The following is a 24,549-nucleotide window of genomic DNA, read 5'->3' on the forward strand; positions in this document are numbered from 1 at the left end:
CATGAGGACAGAGGAAACCCTTGCCCTTATCGCTGGCAGGGTCCTCACGGCTCCTCAGGCCACACTGGGAGTATTTGAGGGCTGTGCTTTCTTGCCCCAAGCTCAGATTTTCCTCATGTTACCTTCTAGGCTACACCAAAAAGATGAGAGGACTATCAATACCAAATATTAGTTGGTATTATTAAGCAGCTTTATTAACAGCAATCAGTCAATGGTATGATCACCAAAGTTCACATTGGGTAACTGAACAATCCAGTTCCTGAGCTAGGGCAAGTTAGGGAAAACACTAGTGTAGGAAACTCTTAACTTGTGGGTATGTGGTGGGGGGGAATGTTTATGTGTGTGTAAGTGCACGCATGTGTGCAGCCCCTGGCCCCATATCCATATCTGACACCGGATGCAGCCCTTGGGGGGAGAAGGTCCCTTATCTAGTGATGATGAGGTTATTAAGATAGGTTTGCCATTGATAAGAGCATAATATAACAGCCCCATCTCTTTTAACTCTCGTAAAATATCATGTAGTCATTGCAGTGCATGTCACTTTGGCCTGGTTTAGACCTGATCTCCACACCATGGTTTGGAGGCTTAGAAACATGGTGCAGGGTTGCTTGTGCCCTTCTCCTTCTCTTGTATGGGCTCCATCCTCCCACCTCCTGGTTTTCTTCAGCCATAATTTGCCACAGCATACAAAATGGCAAATTGGTTAGCACTGCCCCAGACCATGGTTTGCAAAACCACTCTAAATCATAGTGTCAAAGAATGGCACACCATAATTTGCTAGTTTGATGGCATGGCAAACCATGGTTAGAAAAAGGTGGAGAAACAAATCTGCATGCAAGTGAGAATCTGTGAAATGTTCTAAAACCTCCATAATCTTAGTATTCACATGCCAAATGCTTTATTATCTTTTCAACCTTTTGCAAAATCCTTTAAGAAGGATTTTAAGCCCCTTCTTAAATTACTTTGAAGACAAATTTTGCACTGGCTTTTTTTGAGGGGGGTGGTGGTGCTTCCAGCTATCACGGCCTAGGGTGGAGTCCACTACCGGTGCTCCACTTTCAGTTTTGATTCTAGAAAGTAAGGTGCTCATTTCATATATGTCTGAATGAGTATCCTGAAAACATTGCTCACTTCTTTGGGAACAGATCCAATGCTCCAATATAGTTTTACAAAAAAAGTATTGGTCAATGTAAACACTGCAGTGCTCAGCAATAGGCGTCACATCCAGGGGGAGGGATAAATACTTCTGAGTACTGCATTTACAGTTTATTGAAAGTGTGTTTAACATTCATTATTAAGTACATTTTTCAAACACTGGCTGCACTGACTGGTGCTCAGTACATGTTGCATGTAGCATTGATTCTCCCCTACAAAACATTTCCCCTCTTTATCCCACAACCAATTTGTCAACAGTCTCTCTGTCAAAGGACCTTGGAACAGCTTCCAACAATTGCCATCAAAATATCTATATCTCTGCCATGAAATACGTCCATATATCTCCCTTCTTATACCAATCTCATATGATCAAGCAATTCCGTACTAGCAGCATTAGACCACAGTTTCAGTTTACTACCCTGTCAACCTAGGACTGCCAGTAACAGGAACTGCCTATCTGCATACCTTCAAGGAAATGCCAATATAATGCCATCAGCTAAGAAAGGATTGCTAGTTGGCTCAATTTCAATCTTATCTTAATAGCCAAGGAAAGAATATGGGCCTTACCTCCAGCAAAGGAGGAAAAGAATGTAACTGTACCAGTAACTACCAAAGCACTCGCAGAAAGCAAGTGAGAGATGAATGTAACTCCTTCCATCTACAACACTGAATGCAACTCTAAGATAATTTTTTATTTTGTTTTTAGCATAGTTGTGATTTTTTTGGTCATTAAAACATTTAGTTCTCTATGACAAGCAACAAAAGGGAACTACTCCCCCAAGAGCAAGTTCACCATCAACTGTGGAATAAGGATGTGTAAAATTATCTCCCCCCCCCCCTCGCTCCCTTCCAGTATCAAATGAGGAGCAGAATCTACAGATCATCCCTCTGGACAGAACCTTGGGGCCTAGATGGCTTCTAGAGGTCATCTACTGTCTGTCTGAGGAGATCTGCAAAATCCACATCTTGCGTTAAATCTTTTAATATATGTTTTTAATGTAAGGGCTTAAAATGCTGCTTGTACTTAATGTGGGATTATGTATTTTATTATTTTAATGATGAGGATTATCCTTTTAATTCTTGTTGAATTCTGTTCTGCAATATCGTAAACAAGGAACTACATGTGGGGCCCCTTTTGTCAGTTATGTCTGTACAGGCTGTAGCACAAGGATGGGGACACCCAGGCCCAGGGGATCAGATCCAGTCAGTGCTCATTTCTATTCAACCCCAGCCTTGGCCAGCACTGTCTGACCCTGTAGTCTGCAGATAGAAAACACCTTGCTCAATGTACAGAATCCCTTAATATAAAGTGGTGCAACTTGTCAATAAACACTACGCTCAGACAAAACATCTTTACTTGTATGAACAAGCTAAAAACATCTTTACTTGTATGAATAAGCTACCTCACAATGAAGACTAGATTTGATCCCATGGGCCTAAGCATCCCAACCCTTGAGTGTTCCCATCCTAAATGCTACACTTGGGGCTCTGCAACTGGAATCCTCTGAACGTTGGTCTCCTTCATGCTGTCACCTGGCCCAGTTGCCAACTCAAGGCAAAAGAGGAGTCTGCAAGGAGCAGCAGCTGTGGATACAAGGGTATGCCTGCAGGCCACCTTGGGGGTGGGGCCTTGGATCCCCTGGCTGAATTTTGTAGTCCTCTCTCTTCTCCTCCAGTCACAGCTGCAGTTCAGCTGACCCTTTGGCATCTCATTGTGAAATGCCCAGCCAGTGGTCTGAGACAAATGGGATTATTAAAGCCATGGCTCCAAAGGCTGAATTTAAAAGGTCCATCACAAGACTCTTTTCTGCAATGCGAACTTGCGTGAGCCAGGAATCCACACCATCCTGCTGGAGCAAATGAGATCTTAAAAGTATATTACTTAACTTACCTGATCACAGGCCTCATGGCAGCTAAACCCAGAAGTTACTAACTTACACATTACACAGCTCTCACAAGAAGACGGCCATTATTAAAAGGAGGAGGGGATGGAAAGCAAGAAAACAAGTGGCCAAAGATTAATGTATCAAACAGCCCTTCCTCTCTTAAATAACTGATTTACTGCACTTTTAACTCTGATTCTTCTGCACCAAATCCTCAACTGTTCCTTTGACTTCTTATTTTCCCTCCTCCTTCCAAAGGCCATCTTTCTCATCTCCATATTCCAATGTGAGGCTATTTGTAGTTTACAACATATATCTTTGCCTCCTTCCATTACAGGATAGGCTTTTTCTCTGGCCTGTTTGATGTCCACCCCACTTCCAGTGTACGTCACCACAGATACACAGTTGCAGGAATGGGGTGCATTTTGCTACTTCCACAACTAGCTATTTGGCTCTTCCTTCTTTTAGAGCAGTGGTGCAGAACCTCAGGCCCTTGGGCCAAATCCAGCCCTATGGAGTCCCAATCTGGCCTTCTGGGGTTCCCAAGATGGCCATGCTTCCTTCCCCTTGCCCCACCCCCTTTCTCCTCACTGCTGATTGTTTGGCGTTTCCCATATTTTGTGCAGCTTTTTATAAAAGGGTGAAATGCCTCTCCTAAGGCTTAGCTACTGGCAGGAAGAGCTTTAAGCCAACATGTGCTGGTATATTTGGTATTTTGGCTCCAGGCCTTTGGCTCCACCCACTTCACCTTTAAAACCTACAAGAGCTTCTCCAAAACTGAATCAGCTCTCAGGCTGAAAGAATTTCAACACCCCTGTTCTAGAGGTTGTTTTCACAGATGCTGCTTTATACCCTTTTGTATCTGGTTGCATAACTTTTGAGTGGGCAGGTATGGGATATACAAGGAGGAAATGAAGATGAACTAGAGACAAGCAAACATAAGAAAACTGTAAATGGAAACAAGGAAAGACAAATACTTTAAGCTCCCTCGAAAACCAGAGTTGCACTCTCTCATTCTCTCTCACTCAGTCTCTGGCTCATCCGCCTTACTGGATGAGAAAGGAGGAAAGCATTCCTATTTAAAGCACCAGCAGGCCACCCATCCACAACCACCACAATTAACTGGTTACTCAAGTCTAAGAGCCATCACTTTTTCTTCCTCCTTTGCTCAGGAAGCTCTTAGTTTTTGCTTGGTGCTCAGTGTAATGCATGTCCTAAGGAACAGACTGCTGATACAATATTTGCTTTTTTAACACATAGCACACTCAATGACATGCAAAGTTCCAAAGGCAAGAAGCTTCAGCAGATATGATATACAGAATACAAAGAACCATGGCCGAGACAGATTGGGTGGGGGATAATTTCCTTATGAGTAGAGCCCCTTTCTGTAAGGATTCCCTCAAAAGGAACCCTGTTAGGCTGCCACTACCATCTGATCCTTACTTGAACTCTCTGTCTACCTGCTTCTTATTTTTTTAGCCCTACTGCCATTGACACCTCACTTCAAGCTCACTGACGCCAGCTTAAGAAATATTAAACAATAAGGAGTTTGGGATTTATTTTCCAAAGCCCACAGAATTTAACACAACATTGTGAAATATCCTAACACAAAGGGTAGCTTAACACCTCTTGCAATCTTAGCACATAGGAAGATTTTATTAGTGAGACTTTCCTATAAAATGTCTTTTAAAAACAAGCAAGTCAAATGTCCATGTATATAAATGAATTTGAGAAAAGTGGAGGGGGGAGAGGAAGAAAAAAATGAAAAGGAAGGCACCAAATCACACACATAGGGTTACAAATAAGCCCAATAAGTCAATCTAATGTAGCTAGTCAGATATTACCTGCTTGAACACAGGCTTGGGTTTTAGAGCATGTGCAGAGTTCCTTGTAGGAAAGAGGATCTGAGAGAGAGCATTTGGTCTCCTGGCTGAATGGTTTCAAGTGACAACATCTGGGACTAGTAAAAAGCTGACCAGTTGATGGAGACCTATGATGGTTTGGCTCAATGGCCAAATTAGCTCCACTTCTGAGGTAAGTGGTGTAGCTAGTCAATCAGAAATTACTTTGAGGCTGCTTCCACCTCCTTAACAATTCTTGACTTACGTTACAAAAGGACTGGTCAGTTTTGACTAGCTGGGGCACTGTAAAGCTGGATTAACCTCAGAAAGTGTATTGGGAAACAAAACACAGGATATCTGTCTGTTGCAGATTTCCAGAGGAGTGGCTTGGCTGCGCATACTCTACAGAGCACTGCTGATCTGTGCGGAATACAGGGCTCGTCACATAGTGGCTCTCTGCAGAGAAGTAGTCAAGCAAGAGCGTAATGGACAAACACAAACATTACTAGAGTAGCTTATTATGTTGCTAGCTACATGCACATCAAATCTGATCGGGTGGAGAACAGAGACCTCCAGCACCTTCTCCATTGTGGTTTCCCAGGTCTTTTGCAACCCCCTGGCCCAATACATAGCCTCCTTCCCTATCCTGAGGCTAAATCCTGGTTTGGGAGTGGTGGTAAGTCAGTACATCACTGATGTATTGTCTCTCCTACTTCTAGAAAGAAACGAAATATGGGTGTGTGCGGGTGTATGCATGCACATGTGCTTGTAGAGCATGCATAATGCAAGCACCCCTGGGGTCCTTTGTGTGCGCACACCTGCAGACACTCTATACACACTCATGCCCTGGTGTGAGCTGTCAGTGAGGGCTGGACTACTCAGTGCCAAGGTGGAGGGAGCTCTTATCACAATCATTCCCAAGTGTTCCTTACAGGAATGAATGACACCCATTACTTATGTGGATGAAAATAAAGGGGTGCATCTAAGGACATCATTTGGATGGGGGCTACATCTGCAACCTGGTCTTGGTGAATCCAGGCATTGAATCAAGCCTGCTCCTACCTGCACAGGCCTATCCTGGATCTTGTTTCTTGATGATTACACTAGAACGTGACAGAAAGTTTGGATATGGCTTTTATATAGAAGGATGCCCTATACAGCCTAACTTTTACAACTTCCCCTCAAAAAGCAACACCACCAAGGACAACCAGGATTACAACAAGCACACAAAATATCAGTTGCCAGGTCATCTAAGGCAGCTACAAATTCTACACAGATATCCAAGATTTGCTTTATTTCACTCACTTACAGCGAGTCGGCAAACCAGTGGCACTTCAAATCCAAATAACTCCAGCTTTATTGGTTTACAGCTCATTAATTCCTTCAGCTAGTTCTGAAAATTCACACAAATTTCATTTAAGAATAGTTTGAACAAGTGCCTATTTCATTACCAAGATGCACATTTAAAGATACATATCTATAAACAATAGCCTCAAGATCAGCCTTAACAGTTTCTGTTGAAACTGATGGAACGTATAGCTAAGTAAAAGGATTTAGGATGACATTCTGAAACCAGCTATAATGCAATAATTTGGACTCCTGACACCATGTCCCTTCTCGTAAATGGCAAATGCCTGGGGTTACTTACATTTAATACAGCAGATTAAACACAAGTTCAGCAAACCAGGCAAAAGTAAATGAGAAAGACCTCAAGGCTAAGTGCAAACAATCTAATTTGAAAAGGAAAGGCTTCTGTATTCAGCAAAAACAAACCAGTATGTCAGGTTGCTGAACTGGGGAAAACACGTGTCACAAAAGATAAAGCATATCACTAGACACACCCAGGATCAACTTTACTTCTCCAGGGATCCGTCAAAAGATAAAGATGAAGAAGCAGAAGGTGGCTGTGGAGATTTCAATGTTTTTAAATTAACGTTTTTGACATAGGATTGGTGTTTGACCAGAAGCCCACAAATTATGGCTTGGCATATTAAGTAGTCATAATCTGAAGTCTTCACTCATCCCTCCTCTCTCCTCTCTGCACATGCCTAGGAACTTGCGGGGAGAGAAGGGGAAGTCCTCTCATATCACACTGCACTTCGGAGCAGGCAGAAGCAGTGCGTTTCCTACACTGCTTCAGCCTGAGCCACAGCACAGGAACATGACATGAGAAGCCACTCTTCACTTCCCAGAGAGGGGAGGGGAGTTTCGCATAATGCACTGGACACTGGATACAGCAGAAACCAAAGTACAGCAACTCAACATGAGAAACTGTTCCTCTAACTTGGGAGAGGGAAGGTTTTCTCGTGTGGTTCCAAGCACAGGTTCTTGCCCATTTACCTGTATGAGAGAAAGTGCAGCCTTCCCAAACCTGGTGCCTTCCAGCTCTTTTGAAGTACATTTCCCATCACCCCAACCACTAGCTATGCTGGCTAGGGCTGATGGGAGTTGGAGTCAAAAACATCTGGAGGGCACTAACTTGGGGAAGGTTGCTCAGGGGACACCACTGGGGTTGTGGCTTTCACCTCTTCATCTCCTTTTGCCTGAAGCTGCCTCCCAGAACATCTACATGATGCAACTTCTCTCTGCCTACAACCTCTCCTCAGAACCAGCTTTCCATGAAACCTTTTACTTAATCCTGTTTGTCCTCATCCCCTACTAAAACTAAGCCTAAGTATGTGTAACTGACCCAGACATATATCCCCCTCCCCCCGTTTATCTTCACTCCCGAATGGTGCCCGATTTACCTCCATTTTCCCTCTTCTGCCTTTCTTGTGAAGAAGTTTAGATCATCAAGTCCTTCAGGCTGGGAGTGTGTTTGCTTGTTACTCTCTAAAGTGCTGTGCATGTTGATGGAGATATATAAGAAACATTACTGCCATTCTATAATTAAGTATTATCATTATTAATTTATTACATTTCTATACCACCCCATAGCCAAAACTCTCTGGGCAGTTTACAGAAATTAAAACATTAAATACAACATGAAAAGTTTAACAGCCATCTGCATAAAAGCACAGAGACAATATGCACGAACAACATATAATTAAAAACAACTTTGAACTGCCAGTCATAACTAAAGACACATCCAGGACTGATTAAAATTCATCATGAGCTGCCAATGCCTGGGAAAAGAGATAGGTCTTAGTCTGGCACCAAAAAGATAATAATGTTGGTGCTCATTCCCCAGATGCGGGGGCACCACTGAGAAGGCCCTCTCCCTTGTGGCTGTCTTCCGAGCTTCCCTTGGAGGAGGCACTTGGAGGAGGACCTTAGATGCTGAATGCAGCGTACAGGTAGGTTCATTTTGGGAGAGGCATGCCGTCAGGTATTGCAGCCATTCAGGCTCCAGCTATGTCAAGTCTTGTTCTGTAAAATCATTCCCCAAACCAGTAAAACTGTCACAGAACCTCTTTGTACCTGCCTTTATTGTTGCATGGAAAATGCTTTTTGAATCACAGCCTGTGAATATCCAATAAGAGAACAGCCTACAATAAGAGAACAATAAGAGAAATGATATTCTTCAGCTTCAGCAACCAAGGCCACTGAAAAAAGAACAACCTTATTAGCAAATGTCAATGCCTATGGCTGTAGCATCTGTACCAGTGTTTCTGATTATTACTACACTAGTAAAATGCCCAGCTTTATCATGAGTAGTACATGTATATGCAGGGAAGACTTGTACATTGCAACCCTAGTGACTGAAGGCTGGACCAGTCATTAGCTGGGGCAGCAAATGGGTCCCCTCACATACACAGAAATATTTCCCCAAGCATGGTGCTTTATTTTTTGCCATATAACTGAACAGCAGCCATTCACTCATATGGGAGAAAGTAAAGAAATGCCCTTGCCTCCTGCAATGGTGATCTTAAGTGTCTGGAATGAACAGTAGATTTGCCCCTTCTCAGCTATGGCTCACTTTTCAGCTTGTGTACTCTGCCTGATAGAACTCCATCAAAACTAGTGAAAGCTGGGCCAGTTCCTATCTGTATAGCCCCTCCCTTTAATCTGCTTATCCCTGCACTAGATTCCATTTGTTTGCATACACTATACAAAAGTACCTTGAAAACTGGCTTTTATGTATTTCTGACAATGGCTAAAATCATGTTCGCAGCAAGATAATGACATTCATTTCTATCAGCAAAGCAATGTATGTACTTCCACACAGTGTTTAAGAATTCCTGAAAGGCTTACTTATTCATGCAATTAAGACACATTCTACTGACTAGATTATTTTCTGCTCCTTTCTAAAGCTTTATGTAACTTGTGAACAAACTGCGGTGCAGTGAACTGTTGCATATTTCTTATGCTCACATAATCTGCGACAAAGTCCAAACTGGTACACTTCTACTTTGCTGTATGCTTAACCAAATACAATACAGTGGTGTTTATGAGCTCTCCAAATCTTGAAGGATCACAAAGTTCTGGGAGGGAAGCCATCCCATCAAATATTATTGAACCATTGTTTGGAACAAGGGTCAGTACAGGCTAGAGAACAAACAAATCCCCCATAGCTTTCTAGAAAGTTGATGCTGATGTCTAAAGATGGAGAATATTTTTCCACCTAGTTCAAAAGAGTAGTCCCTTTCTCTTTGGACAGAGGATTAAACAAACCTGGTGTGATGATGCCAGAAAACACTACCAAGAAGTTATGAAACTGCTCGCAGAGAACAATGCAAGCACACTTTCCCTACTTTTGTCCTAATACTAGAAGTCTTGAGGAGAGCATCTTCTTTGTCCTTTTTTGTGTTTAACCTCTGTGGTGTTTAACCACTGAACACATATTTTGGCTGGAGATAGAAAGTTTCCTGGAGATAGAAAGCTTGAAAATATCTACACTAGGTGAGACTTGTGAAAAAGATGGATTGTGCATTCAACTGTGGACAGAACAAACATTATGGCTGCCTCTTTTTTTTTTTAATACTTGCATTGTCAAGATTTTTCCATATGCACATGTTATGATCACTTCACGTGATCTTGTTACAGCAGCTACTCACATCACGTCACGATCCAGTGATAAACTGCAAAATTGTTGTGTCAACCCTATCAAGTCATTTCTTATGTTTCAAATCTTTATTGTTTGAACAGTTTGACCACATGCAGTTGAACACAAGCCTCACCTACCAAGCCATTTTCCTTGAGTTACATATCCTGTCAGTATGATAGAACATAAGTGACATAGATATGCTCTGGCCATAAGAGCAGAAGTAGGAGCCTACAAAGCAGTGAACTACATAAAAAAAAACAACAAGGAGATGTCCTTTCTAGACATGCAAACATTTCTCTCCTCAAAAGGTTTATTGCAACCAGTCCTCTAAGAAGCAAAAATGTCTTCAACCCTGCCTGTATTCCATATCAACGATGTTGAATACATACATAGTGCACAGAATGAGAAAGGAGTCACAAGGTTATGTTGGCTTGATTTTTTTTTAAATGACATAAAGTATTCACCCACTTTGTGCTGTGGTTATAACTCCAGAAGATGGTACAGCATCAAATTTCCAAAGTTGTGCATTCTTCTATTGTAAGTCATAGGCCTGATACAGATACTGCTAACATCTAGCAGTGCAGCTGGAGTCAAACCAGCACCCCCCACGCCCCAAGCAACAGTAGCAGCTGCCATAACATCTTTCCTTTTAAAGACTTCTGACAGAGCAGGTGCGCTCCTGAAGAGCAGAGTGGGAAAGATGGTGGGTGTGGCTCTCTGGAGCTTCACTCTACAGCAGCCAGTGCTTCTGACATGCAAAACGGGGGAAAGGAAACATGTTGCAGCAGCCGCCACTGCTGCTGCCTAGTAAGCAGAAGCAGGGTGCCAAGGGGAGCCAAGAGGAGGGATCGAATGGGTCCCTTTTTCTTCTTTCCAAAACATTTTACAGATAATAAGGCAGGGCTGGGGGACGAGAGCAGAGGGACCCTTAAAAGAAAGAAAAAGGGACCCATTTGTTTCCTTCCCCCCTCCCCCAACTTAGTAGGTGGTTCACAGGAAGGGAATGAACATGTCCTTTTTTCAGCATCTGACTGTTTTCCAAACTTTTCACCGTTTGTCAGGATCACCGTATGGTTGATGAGTTCAGCTAGAAGTCTGGAAAGCAGCCAGAGATCCATTTGTTCCCTTCCCATGCACCACCTAATAAGTCATGATATGGGCAGGACAGGTCCCTTTTTCTGGCGCAGGGTGGAAAGGCAGTGGTGGTGCAGTGTGGCCCTTCAGAGGGCATTTTGTCCAACCATGGCAGCACCACTTCTAACATAATTATGGTTAATCAGGAAAGCTCATGGATTCCTTCACCTCCCTCTTGCAAGCAAATTCCCACCTTCCTTTTCAGTGCTAATCTTGGTATGGTATTTCACCTGTTCATGTTTATCAAGTTTAGCTTTAAACTTGATAAACGCCTCTTGTAACTATGGCTGCCATGTTGCGAACTCCAGTTTGAATCTAACCATTGGTGCACACAAACTGTAAAGGGAACGAAGGGGGACATCTGTGCTGAGAGAGAAGAAGAGTGCAAGGTGCTCTCAATGTCATATACTATACTCAGAAGATTGGAAACGTTATGTCTGCAGCAGGCCATAGAAAAGATTACTATAGGCAACAATTTATTAATCTTACCAAAGGGTTACAAAGGTCCTTTGCAGAAGACACCTAAAAAGGGCTATGCAGTGGCAGAACTCATCAAGAAGTATTCTCAAACATTTTGTGTAGCATAGATCAACAATAAAATATATTTGCTAAGGGCAAGGCACATAGCTTTGGACAAGATCAAAATCTCAGTTCAGATGCCCTTGCAAAACAGGTTCAGGGCTTCAGAAATGTAAAAGTTTGGCACATACAAAGTGAACTGACAGGACAGTTCAAAGTGCTAAAAGAGAAAGTTAGGATAGGGAGAAGAAATGTGGAGGGTGGGAAGAGCATTGAGTAGGGAGAAAGGCAGAGACAACACTCAATCTGTTTCCTTGCCATGTCGACAAAATTGGAGGAATATAGTAAAGAGAATATAAATTTTATATACCAGTAGCAAACTAATTCTTGGTGTGCTCAGCCTTATGTAGCCAAAATGACACTGTCCATGCACAAGACAGAGGTATCAGCAAGCTTGGTGGAAACCCAAGGTTTGCAGAACTACAAAGAACTTAAGGGGAAAAGGTGAGGGTAAAAAAATCCCAGACAGCCTAATCAGGAGTAAGCATGCTCAGTGGTCACAGAACACTGAGCATTTCTTGGAGGAGGGGAGACAGAAACCCCTGAGGGAAGGAATGGAATGGAGTTTCCTGGCTGGCTGAGTCTTCCACATGCATTATTTTGTTGCAGGTCCTGCTTGTAATTTAAAATAAAGGGCCAGTCTAAATATTATTTGCTACTCATGTTTGCCACCAAAAAGCCCTTCCGCACATGGACAATCCATCATAGAGACAGAAAAGGAGTGACAGACAGCCTGAATATCTGGTAAACATAGAAAGCCTTCACTGACCATGATGATTCTCTTATGGTCACAGAGTGACATCACTCTGTCTATTAGAACCTCTATGGTGAAAGCCCTATTAAGTTTTTGCATTGGAAGTTTGAATGGAAAATCAATCCAATTTTATACTATTTGTACTAATAAGGATAGTGTGGTGATTTTGTAGGCATTGTGCCTTTAAGAGAGCTGGGATTATGTCCAGCTGAAGGGAGACAACCTATAAAAGGAAATAGTGCTGGAGAGGCTTAGTGCTGCTAGTCTTGTTATGTATACTTTTAAATAAAGGGTTTGTGTTTTACTCTGCCTCTCTTATTGGATACATATTTAGTGATGAAGGCGGGATCGCCAACATTTTGGTGACATCAGTTACTTGTGCCAGAGGAATTTCAGCCTACATTTAGACCTTTGGCGCATGATACCCATCAAGGGATTGTTAGAACTAAACATAGATTGAGAGGTCTGTATTGGTGGCCAAGGATGGACGCTCAAAAGGAATCAGCTATAAAATCATGTGTTACTTGTGAGTTACATGATAAGACAGCAGTACTATGAGCATCACCAATACAGCCAGTCCGCTCCCAGATGTAGCATGGCAAAAGGTTGCAACTCATACTGTAGGACCGCTTGATGCTGCTCCAATTGACTATCATTATACTGTTACTTTAATTGATTATTATAGCAAAAAGCCTGAAGTAACTTTCACATCTCAAGTTACCTCAGCTACAGTTATTAGCTTTCTTTGCACTGTTTTAATAGAGAAGGAAATCTGAAAGAACTGATTTTGGATAATGGAACTCAGTTCACCTCAGTGGAATTTGAAACCTTTCTAGCAGAGTATAGTATTATTCATCAGAGATCATCTATGTATTACCCTCAAGATAACGGGGATATCAAAAGGTTTAACAGAAGCCTGAAAGAGAATTTACAAACAGCTAAGTTAGAAGGGAAAGCATGGAAAAACTTCACTACTGTATTTTTGCAAGAATGTAGAGCTACACAGCATGCAGCAACAGAGATTGCCTGTAGAGTTATTGCAAGGAGAGAGATGCACACTAACTTGAATGTGGCTGGAGTGTAAAAATCTAGACTGGAAATAGCTTTGGAATCTGATATGAGGGTGATGGCTGAAGAGAAGCAAAGGAAATCTAAAGCATATACGGATAGGTGTGCTAAGAAACAGATTTGAATCTAATCTGGGATTCTATGAAAGGGAGGACAGAGTTTCACATCCCCTCGTAAAGTTGTTGAAAGAAGAGAACCTTATACTTATAAACTTTCTGATGGACGTGTGTGGAATGCCTCTGATCTTGCTCCAGGAGACTGCAGAAATGAGGTAGATACTCATTTTGTGTTAGAGGACTTGCCTTTCTCACCCACACAAAAGACTATGCCAGCAGCTGGGCTTGACCAACCAGAAAGTGAACCAGAAAGAAGTCTGTGTCAGACCACCACCTGCTTAGACTAAAGATTATGTTATGTAGTGCTGGGTTGTGGGACTATGGACATTCCTTATGAGGGGGAGAAATGTGGTGATTTTGTGGGTACTGTACCTTTAAGAGAGCTGGGATAATATCCAGCTGAAGGGAGGCAGCCTGTAAGAGGAAATAGGAAATAGTACTGGTGTAGCAGCCAGTACTGGTGTAGCTGCCTAACTAAGAGGCTTAGTTAGGCAGAGTTCCTAGTGCTGCTAGCTTTGTTATGTATATTTTTAAATAAAGGGTTTGTTTTATTTTGCCTCTCTTATTGGATACAACAGATAGCAATGGTGTGCAACTCTAGTCTCTCGCTCCCTCCCTCCCTCTCTCTCTCTCCAGTCCTCAATGATGAGGAACAACTTGTAAATTCTCTTCCAAGTGTATGCCCTGCTCTAAATATGCAGTTTGCCTGCCACAGTCAACTGCATCCAGGTGTATATGAACACTCCACATACTTAGCCCAAGAGCACACAGAAGAAACATTTGAACATTGCTCCCTGCTGTATGGAGTTTACTTGGACTTCCAAAAGCCTTTTGACAAAGTGCCTCCCCAAAGAGAACTGAGCAAATTTAGCAGTTATGGAATAAGAGGAGATGTCCTCTTATAGATCAGTAATTAAAGAATAGAAAGCAGAGGCCTGGTTTGCATGTAATGAGAAGCCACTGTGGGTGAATTTCCCTGTGGGCTTATCATTGTGGTGGTGGCCACCATTTTGAATATTCAAGCTGTGGTGGGGGTGCACCATAGCTTGTCATTATGTGTGCACCTGTTTTAGGATTGTAGGTGGCTTGTTAACCACCCCAATAGCCCACTGTCGATGGGTTTGCATGTAACGACAACCTATGGCATGTCCCTGCAATGGCTCAAATATTCCAAGTGGCAGCTGCCACTGCAATGAGAAGCCCCGCTGGGAAATTCATCCATGGTGGCTTCTTGTTACATGCAAACCAGGTCAGAGAGTAGGAATAAATGGTAAATTCTCCCAATGGAGGGATGCAAACAGTGGGGTCTCACAGGGATTTGTATTGGGACCAATGTTTTTAAACTTGTTCATAAGCTATCTGGAATTAGGAATAAGCAGTGAGATGGCCACATTTGCTAAGGACACCAAATTCTTTAGGGTAGTTAAAATGAAAAGGGACTGAGAAGAACTCCAGAAGGATGTCTCCAAACTGGGAGTATGGGCATCAAAATGGCAAATGCAGTTCAGTGTAAGAAAGTGTAAAGTGCTGCACATTGGGGTAAAAAAATCCCAACTTTGCATATATGCTGATGGGATCTGAGCTAGCAGTGACTGACCAAGAAAGGGATCTTTGGGTTATGGCAGATGTCTCAACAAAAATGTTAACCCGATGTATAGTTGCTGTAAAAAAAAGCTAATTCCATGTCAGGCATAATTGTTGTTCAGTCGTTCAGTCGTGTCCGACTCTTCGTGACCCCATGGACCATAGCACGCCAGGCCTTCCTGTCCTGCGCTCTCTCCCAGAGCGTGCTCAAGTTCATATTCATTGCATCGGTGATGCTATCCAGCCATCTCATCCTCTGCCGTCCCCTTCTCCTTTTGCCTTCAGTCTTTCCCAGCATCAGGGTCTTTTCCAGAGAGTTTTCTCTTCGCATTAGGTGGCCCAAATAGTTGAGCTTCAGCTTCAGTATCTGTCCTTTCAATGAGCACTCAGGGTTGATTTCCTTTAGGATGGACTGATTTGACCTCCTTGCAGTCCAGGGGACTCCTAAGAGTCTTCTCCAGCACCACAGTTCGAAAGCATCGATTCTTCGGTGCTCAGCCTTCCTTATAGTCCAGCTCTCACAGCCATACGTTGCTACTGGGAAAACCATAGCTTTGATTAGACGGACCTTTGTCGGCAAGGTGATGTCTCTGCTTCTTACTATGCTGTCTAGGTGTGCCATAGCTTTCCTCCCAAGGAGCAAGCGTCTTTTAATTTCATGGCTACAGTCACCGTCTGCGGTGATCTTGGAGCCCAAGAAAGTAAAATCTGTCACTGCTTCCATTTCTTCCCCTTCTATATGCCAGGAAGTGATAGGGCCAGATGCCATGATCTTCGTTTTCTTAATGTTGAGTTTCAAACCAGCTTTTGCACTCTCCTCTTTCACCCTCAACAAGAGGCTCTTTAGATCCTCTTCGCTTTCTGCCATTAGGGTGGTATCGTCTGTGTATCTGAGGTTGTTGATAATTCTCCCAGCAATCTTAATTCCGACCTCTGATTCATCCAACCCGGCATTTCTCATGATGTACTCTGCATATAAGTTAAATAAGCAGGGTGACAATATGCAGCCTTGTCATACTCCTTTCCCAGTTTTGAACCAATCGGTTGTTCCATGTCTGGTTCTTACTGTTGCTTCTTGACCCTCGTACAGGTTTCTCAGGAGACAGGTAAGGTGGTCTGGTACTCCCATCACTTTAAGAATTTGCCACAGTTTGTTGTGATCCACACAATCAAAGGCTTTAGCGTAGTCAATGAAGCAGAAATAGACATTTTTCTGGCATTCTCTTGCTTTCTCCATGATCCAGCAAATGTTGGCGATTTGATCTCTAGTTCCTCTGCCTCGTCGAAACCCAGCTTGTACTTCCGGTAGTTCGCGGTTCGCATACTGCTGAAGCCTAGCTTGTAGGATTTTGAGCATCACCTTGCTGGCATGTGAAATGAGCACAGTTGTGCGGTAGTTTGAACACTCTTTGGCATTGCCCGTCTTTGGAACTGGAATGTAAACTGACCTTTTCCAGTCTTGCGGCCATTGTTGAGTGTTCCAAATTTGTTGGCATATTGAATGCAGCACTTTAACAGCATCATCTTTTAGGATTTTAAATAGCTCAGCTGGAATACTGTCATCTCCGCTAGCTTTGTTGTTACTAATGCTTCCTAAGTCTTTGCACAAAACGTTCCCTTGAGATCTCCAATTTTCTTGAAGAGATCTCTAGTCTTTCCCATTCTGTTCTTTTCCTCGATTTCTTTGCATTGTTCATTTAAGAAGGCCTTCTTGTCTCTCCTTGCTTTTCTCTGGAACTCTGCATTCAGTTGGATATATCTTCCCCTTTCTCTCTTGCTTTTCGCTTCCCTTCTTTCCTCAACTACTTGTAAAGCCTCATCAGACAGCCACTTGGCTTTCTTGCATTTTTTTTTCTTTGGGATGGATTTCGTTGCTGCCTCCTGAACAATGTTACAGACCTCCATCCATAGTTCCTCAGGCACTCTGTCTATCAGGTCTAATCCCTGAAATCTATTCCTCACCTCCACTGTATATTCACCAGGGATATGATTTAGGTCATACCTGAATGGTTTAGTGGTTTTCCCTACGTTCTTCAATTTAAGCCGAAATTTTGCAAGAAGCAGCTCATGATCTGAGCCACAGTCAGCTCCAGGTCTTGTTTTTACTGACTGTATGGAGCTTCTCCATCTTTGGCTGCAAAGTACATAATCAATCTGATTTCGATATTGACCATCTGGTGATGTCCATGTGTAGAGTCGTCTCTTGTGCTGTTGGAAAAGAGTGTTTGCTATGATCAGCATGTTCTCTTGGCAAAACTCTATTAGCTTTTGCCCTGCTTCATTTTGTACACCAAGGCCATGCCTGCCTGTTATCCCGGTGATTTCGTGACTTCCTACTTTAGCATTCCAATCCCCTATGATGAAGAGGACATCTTTTTTTGGTGTTAGTTCTAGAAGGTGTTGTAGGTCTTCATAGAACCGATCAACCTCAGCTTCTTTGGCATCAGTGGTTGGGGCATAGACTTGAATTACCGTGATGTTGAATGGTTTGCCTTGGATTCATACTGAGATCATTCTGTCGGTTTTGAGATTGTACCCCAGGACTGCTTTTCCCACCCTTTTGTTGACTATGAGTGCTACTCCATTTCTTCTAAGGGATTCTTGCCCACAATGGTAGATATGATGGTCACGTGAATTAAATTCGCCCATGCCTGTCCATTTTAGTTCGCTGATTCCCAAGATGTCGATGTTCAATCTTGTCATCTCATGTTTGACCACCTCCAGCTTACCTTGATTCATTGATCTGACATTCCAGGTTCCTAAACAATACTGTTCTTTACAACATCGGATTTTCTTTTCACCACCAGACACATCCACAGCTGAGTGTCCTTTCGGCTTTGGCCCAGCCGCTTCATTCTTTCTGGCGCTACTTGGAAATACCCTCTGCTCTTCCCCAGTAGTATATTGGACACCTTCCGACCTGAGGGTCTCATCTTCCGGCATCATATCTTTTAGCCTTGTGATACGTTCCATGGGGTTTTCTTGGCAAGAATCCTGGAGTGGGTTGCCATTTCCTTCTCCAGTGGACCACATTTTGTCAGAACTCTCTGCCATGACCTGTCCATCTTGGGTGGCCCTGCACGGCATAGCTTATGGCTTCACTGAGTTACGCAAGCCCCTTCGCCACAACAAGGCAGTGATCCATAAAGGGGCAGGCATAATTAGGAAAGCAATTGAAAATAAAATTGCTGATATCAGACTGCCCTTATACAAATCTGTGGTGTGACCACTCTTGGAATACTGTGTACAGTTCCAGTCATTGCTACACTGTAGAACTGGAAAAAGTGCAGAAAAAGGCAACTAAAATGGTCAAGGGGCTGGAGCAAGTCCCCTATGAGGAAAGGTTATGACATCTGGGACTGTTTAGGTTAGAAAAAAGGTAAGTGGAGACATAAGAGGTGTACAAAATTATGCATGGTGTGGAGAAAGTGGATAGAGAGACATTTTTTCTCTCTTTCTCCTAATACTAGGACCCAGGGTCATCCCATGGAGCTCACTGGTAGGAGATTCAGGACAGATAAAAGGAAGTACTCTGTCACACAGCACATAAGCTATGGAATTCTCTACCACACAATGTAGCAATGGTCACCAATCTGGATGGTTTTAAAAGGGGATTAGACAAATTCCTGGAGGATAAGACCACCAATGGCTATTAATCATGTTGGCTATATGCTACTTCCAGTATCACAGGTGGAATGCCTATGTACAACAGTTGCTGGGGAATATGAGAGGGAGGGTGCTATTGTACTTGTGAGCTTCCCACAGGCATCTGATTGGCTACTGTATAACAGAATGCTACACTAGACAGACCTTCGTCTGTTACAGCATGGCTCTTCTTACATTCTTATGATCAATCATAAGAACAGGAAAGGATTTTAAGCAGCAACCGCATAAGGGTTGATGATTTTGTGGCCATCTAAAGCACAGTTTAAACGTCCTGCTAGCAGCCAATAAACAAACAAGTCAGTGATAAGAGAGATACAAAACAAAAAACTTTTGTATGCATCACACACCAGGTAATCAGAATACTTTCACTCATTGTTTCATCACACTTTGGTGCTACATTAGATAAACACTGTGATAGTTATTACTGATCCAAGGATTTGAGGCTGACTGTTAAAACTGGTTGGTGGCCTATACTTTTAAAGGGCCTTGACCAAAAAAAAAAAAAAAAAGCTGCAGAAAATGTTTCTTTAAGCCCTCCTCATGTTGATGGAAGAAAATTCATTTTTAGGCATTTATAACTCTATATTGATTTTTCAGAATAGGTTTATTATGTGAAGTACAATATTTTAGGTATGATCAGCTACAACCCCAGAAATGTCTGAAAGAAGATCTCAAGGGGCTCCTCCTGACCTGGAATCTCTGTCTCCTCAATCCTAGGAAAGTTGAGTCTGTACACACTCAAAAGACACATTCTTTCTCATTTCACATGTTCCAGAGCTAAGCCTTAAGTCAAATTAAAGTGCATTAGAAGTCCCTGCCATCTCATACAAGACAGCTATAAAAAGAACCATCTTTCTCGCCTCGTCATCTCCACTACCCACAAGCCCCAGTTGAGAGATGTTCCTAGGTTCTTTTCACCACTTGACTAGGCCATCAAAATGGCATCTCTTTGTTTTTGGCCATGTCAGCCCTGAGATCAGCAGAAGTTACTCTGAGACAAGTAGAAGCAGTCACCTCAAATGGAAGTTTGATGCCACCTAGGGCGACAGGTCCGAGCCATGAGCACATTTCATCAAGAACTTCTCCTGTGCTGAATTGTGAGTAATAAAAATCCTTTAATATTTTATTTTAATTCCCCCTGGGATCCCTGCCAGAACAAGTGGGAGTGGCACAAAAGCATAGCCTTGGAGGTAAGGCAAATCAACACCCAGAAAACATACAGCCTGGATTATGCAGGAGAAATGGAGTAGCCAAGCAGGCACTGGTGATCCACATCTCTTTGTTCCAGTTATGGAGGTGAATACACACTAAATCCTTTCAGGACCACTTCACAACATTTCTTGTGTATAATATCACTAGCAGCTCAGTCCTATGCAGAGATAGCTTACTGATTTCCGTGGCTTTAAGGGTGCTTAATCCCGCAAAGGATCGGGCTGTACAATGTCATAAATGTACACCTACAAAGATATCGAAGAAAACAATAGAATGGGAAAGACTAGAGATCTCTTCAAGAAAATCGGAGATCTCAAGGGAACGTTTTGTGCAAAGACAGGCATGATAAAGGACAAAGAAGGCAGGGACCTAACAGAAGCAGATGAGATTAAGGAGAGGTGGAAAGAATACACAGAAGAACTGTACAGGAAAGATCTGAATGTCCCTGATAGCCATGATAGTGCGGTCACTGAACTTGAGCCGGACATCCTACAGAGTGAAGTCAAGTGGGCCTTAGGAAGCATTAGTAACAACAAAGCTAGCAGAGATGACAGTATTCCAGCTGAGCTATTTAAAATCCTAAAAGATGATGCTGTTAAAAGTGCTGCACTCAATATGCCAATAAATTTGGAACACTCAACAATGGCCACAAGACTGGAAAAGGTCAGTTTACATTCCAATTCCAAAGAAGGGCAATGCCAAAGAGTGTTCAAACTACTGTACAATTGCGCTCATTTCACATGCCAGCAAGGTGATGCTCAAAATCCTACAAGCTAGGCTTCAGCAGTATGTGAACTGACAACTACCGGAAGTACAAGCTGGGTTTTGAACAGGTAGAGGAACTAGAGATCAAATCGCCAACATTCGCGGGATCATGGAGAAAGCAAGAGAATTCCAGAAAAACGTCTATTTCTGCTTCATTGACTACGCTAAAGCCTTTGATTGTGTGGATCACAACAAACTGTGGCAAATTCTTCAAGAGATGGGAGTATTAGACCACCTTACCTGTCTCCTGAGAAACCTGTACGAGGGTCAAGAAGCAACAGTAAGAACCAGACATGGAACAACCGATTGGTTCAAAACTGGGAAAGGAGTACGACAAGGCTGCATATTGTCGCCCTGCTTATTTAACTTATATGCAGAGTACATCATGAGAAACGCCGGGTTGGATGAATCACAGGTCGGAATTAAGATTGCCGGGAGAAATATCAACAACCTCAGATACACAGACGATACCACCCTAATGGCAGAAAGCGAAGAGGATCTAAAGAGCCTCTTGTTGAGGGTGAAAGTGGAGAGTGCAAAAGCTGGTTTGAAACTCAACATTAAAAAAACGAAGATCATGGCATCTGGCCCCATCGCTTCCTGGCATATAGAAGGGGAAGATATGGAAGCAGTGGCAGATTTTATTTTCTTGGCCTCCAAGATTACCACAAACAGTGACTGTAGCCATGAAATTAAAAGACACTTGCTCCTTGGGAGGAAAGCTATGGCAAACCTAGACAGCATAGTAAGAAGCAGAGACATCACCTTGCCGACAAAGGTCCGTCTAATCAAAGCTATGGTTTTCCCAGTAGCAACGTATGGCTGTGAGAGCTGGACTATAAGGAAGGCTGAGCGCCGAAGAATCGATGCTTTCGAACTGTGGTGCTGGAGAAGACTCTTAGGAGTCCCCTGGACTGCAAGGAGGTCAAATCAGTCCATCCTAAAGGAAATCAACCCTGAGTGCTCATTGGAAGGACAGATACTGAAGCTGAAGCTCAAATATTTTGGCCACCTAATGCGAAGAGAAAACTCTCTGGAAAAGACCCTGATGCTGGGAAAGATTGAAGGCAAAAGGAGAAGGGGATGGCAGAGGATGAGATGGCTAGATAGCATCACCAATGCAATGAATATGGACTTGAGCACCCTCCGGGAGAGAACGCAGGACAGGAAGGCCTGGCATGCTATGGTCCACGGGGTCACGAAGAGTTGGACATGACTTAACGACTGAACAACAACAAAGATAAAGCGTGAATGCAACAAACAGGTATTTGCAAAAATGTTCATTAAACATGCACACCTGTCAGGGAGCCAGGACTCACTATAACTCCTTGGACAGTCTCCTAAGCTGCCTACATACCAGTGGGATCTACCACTCACGAAGGGGAACTCTGCTGACCTGCCCCAATCCAGAAACAAGTGTTTCCTCTCATTTCTGGGGTTCTTTCAGGTTGTTTTTCCTGTTGCACTAGCAGCAGGTCCTGCAGGCACAACAGAACTAGCAGTCACAGTGGCATCATCAGATACTGCCGCTTGTTGGGTACATGCTCAGTAGTAAACCAAGGTTTGCTTCTTAAGGGGAGGGACTGTAGCTCAGTGGTAGAACAGGTGCTTTGCATGCAGAAGGACTCAGAAGGAACTCCAGGTAAAAGATCAGGTGGTGTGAAAGGATGCTTCCTGATGAGGTTTTTATCATGCAATCGTGCTGTCTCATTCATGGAATTTTACAGTGGGTTCAGAAGATGTTGTCTTCATCTTCTAACCCTCCTGTTTTCCCACCATTTCTTCCATCTCTCCCCTCCACACACCCGTACAATCTGTGAAGGAGATGGAATAGCTGCACAGTCAGTGTCTTTTGATTAGGAGCCTGGGAGCCCTCGGTCTGAAAGCACCCAAAGACCCTGGCGAGCCGCTTCCAATCACAGTAAACAATAGAGAGCCAGATGGGTAGTCTGACCTGATATATGTTATTACGTAATACGTGATGCAACCTTCAAAAGAACACATACCTGCTTATACAGCTGGCTACCAGAAAAGTAAGTTCCTTTGTGAGGAACCAACCTGTGGTAAACAAACCTTAGACAGCCCTTCGTTACCTCCCTCCCTCTTTTTCCTCTCCTTCATACAAAATCCTAAAGATATTGGGATGCTTTTAAAAAAATAAAACAAATCTAGAACTTTGAGAGGTAGTGAGTAGAAAAAACTATGTTCTGCACACTTGTCAGCACTGTCTGGGTTTTGGTGAAGCAGACAACATCCACGAATGCTTATACCAGAATAAATTTGTTCGACTTTAAGGTGCCACAAGACTCTTTGCTGTTTTATCTGGGTTTGGGGGATTTCTGAGTATTTAGAGGGAAACCACCCGAGGGGCAAGGCAAGGCAAGGCGATCCTGCCTGATCCTCGGGGGCTGTGGTTCAAGCCAGACCTAACATTCCAAACGTAATACGAGCAGCTTGAGCGCGCTCTCCCCGAAAAAGCAGGGCTTCGGGATCCAGCGGCTTTACGTCTTTCTTCCCCCGAACTTACCGCGTGGGGGGAGGGGGCAACATGTCACAGGGACGCTCTCCTCAGCCCCCCCCCCCGCTCAGCCCCTTTTCTAGGCGATCTCCTGGGGGGCGGGGGCGCTGGAAGGGCGCGCGCCCTCGGAGGGTCCGGCAACTCTCCCTCGTGCTTGCTTTCCCCGCTCACTCCCGGGACCGGCCTCCCCTCAGGGTCCTACCACACCTTGCCCCTTACCTCTCGAGGCTGCGGGGGAGCCCCCAAGGAAAGCAGCAACAGGAGCGGCGGCGGCGGCGGCGGCAGCCAAGGAACGCGCGGGGGAAGAGGGGGAAAGCTGGAGAAGGAAGAGCCAGCCGGGCTTTGTCTCGGACTCGGCCGGCCTCCGCCCCCGCCTCGTCCCTCGGGACCAGCGGCGCTTCGCAGACCTCTTGGGGCCGAGCCCCCGCGTCAGGCTCGACCAGGCGCCCCCTCGGCAGCGGGCAGCGCGGCCAAACCCAGAGCGGGCAGGGGGGGCTCCGGAGAGGAAGAGGAAGTCGCGCTCGGGCCGCGGACTGGGAGCGGTGGGAGGGACGGGCGGGGGGAAGGAGGAGACCCGGGCGGGCGGGCGGGCGCCTGGGCAGCCGGCGGCGGCCAGGTTGGCACGTGAAGGGCTCGGTGCGGGCCGGCGCGCTATCGCAGGCAGCAGGGGGAGTCACGGGTGTCTCGTGCTGGATGCAGATACAGCCCCAGACCTGGAACCCGTGCCAAGCCTGCAGCTGTGCCGCGTAGCAAAGAGTGCCTCTGAGAACGTGCGCAGCGCTTCCCTCCTCGCTACAGCCCGCCCTTCCATATCGGGGGCAGCGCTTGCTGGGTGCCGGTGGGACAGCCTTTGCTGTCTTGTTGTAAGCGCGGAGGTGAGGCCAGGTCAGCCGGGCAACGCAGCGAAGAATGCCTCTGAGGACGCACAGAGTGCTTCCCCTCACCGCACAGCTGGTTCTCCCACATCAGTAGAGCTTCTTGAGCGCCGCTGGGAAAGTCCTTGCTTTTGTTTCGCCGCGCGAAGTCCCGAAAGGCAGAGCGGCGAAGGCGCTGCGTGCAAGGCGCGAAGCCCAGCGCCCCTTCCGCTTCGCCCCCGCAAGGAGCCCGTCGCATTTTTGCCCCACGTGCGATCGCCCCGCACCCGCTTCCGAACGGCTGCTCGGAAACATCAAAGAGAAGCGTGAGAGCCGCCGAGGCGGGAGCCCGCAGACGACGCGGAAAGCGGAGGAGCGAATGGCGGAAGCGCTGCCGAGTCGCCCGCTTGCCGCAGAAGTTCTGGAAAACGCT

The 24,549-nt window shown here is 44.5% G+C and overlaps 1 protein-coding gene across 4 annotated transcripts in view; it reads right to left on the reverse strand.

The window, feature by feature from the left end:
• The window catches only part of RIN2 (Ras and Rab interactor 2), a 102,540-nt gene extending 78,800 nt beyond the window's left edge, over nt 1-23,740 (reverse strand). Inside the window, exons 1-2 of one of the 4 annotated variants that reach the window (XM_084850738.1) lie at nt 7,627-7,714; nt 6,189-6,272 (exon numbers count right to left, since the gene is read on the reverse strand). In XM_084850738.1, the coding sequence (XP_084706864.1) occupies nt 6,189-6,254 (66 nt within the window). In that variant the 5' untranslated portion in view covers nt 6,255-6,272; nt 7,627-7,714. Of the gene's footprint in view, nt 1-6,188; nt 6,273-6,527; nt 6,613-7,626; nt 7,715-23,481 lie in introns of those variants that run through there. The other 3 variants (XM_084850740.1, XM_084850741.1, XM_084850742.1) reach the window with 3 other exon arrangements.
• Between the last annotated feature and the right edge of the window lie 809 nt (nt 23,741-24,549).

This window comes from Heloderma suspectum, chromosome 4 (genome assembly GCF_057233095.1).
Source record: "Heloderma suspectum isolate Gila_16-S chromosome 4, 16-S_ref, whole genome shotgun sequence".
Taxonomy (NCBI): Eukaryota; Metazoa; Chordata; class Lepidosauria; order Squamata; family Helodermatidae; genus Heloderma; species Heloderma suspectum.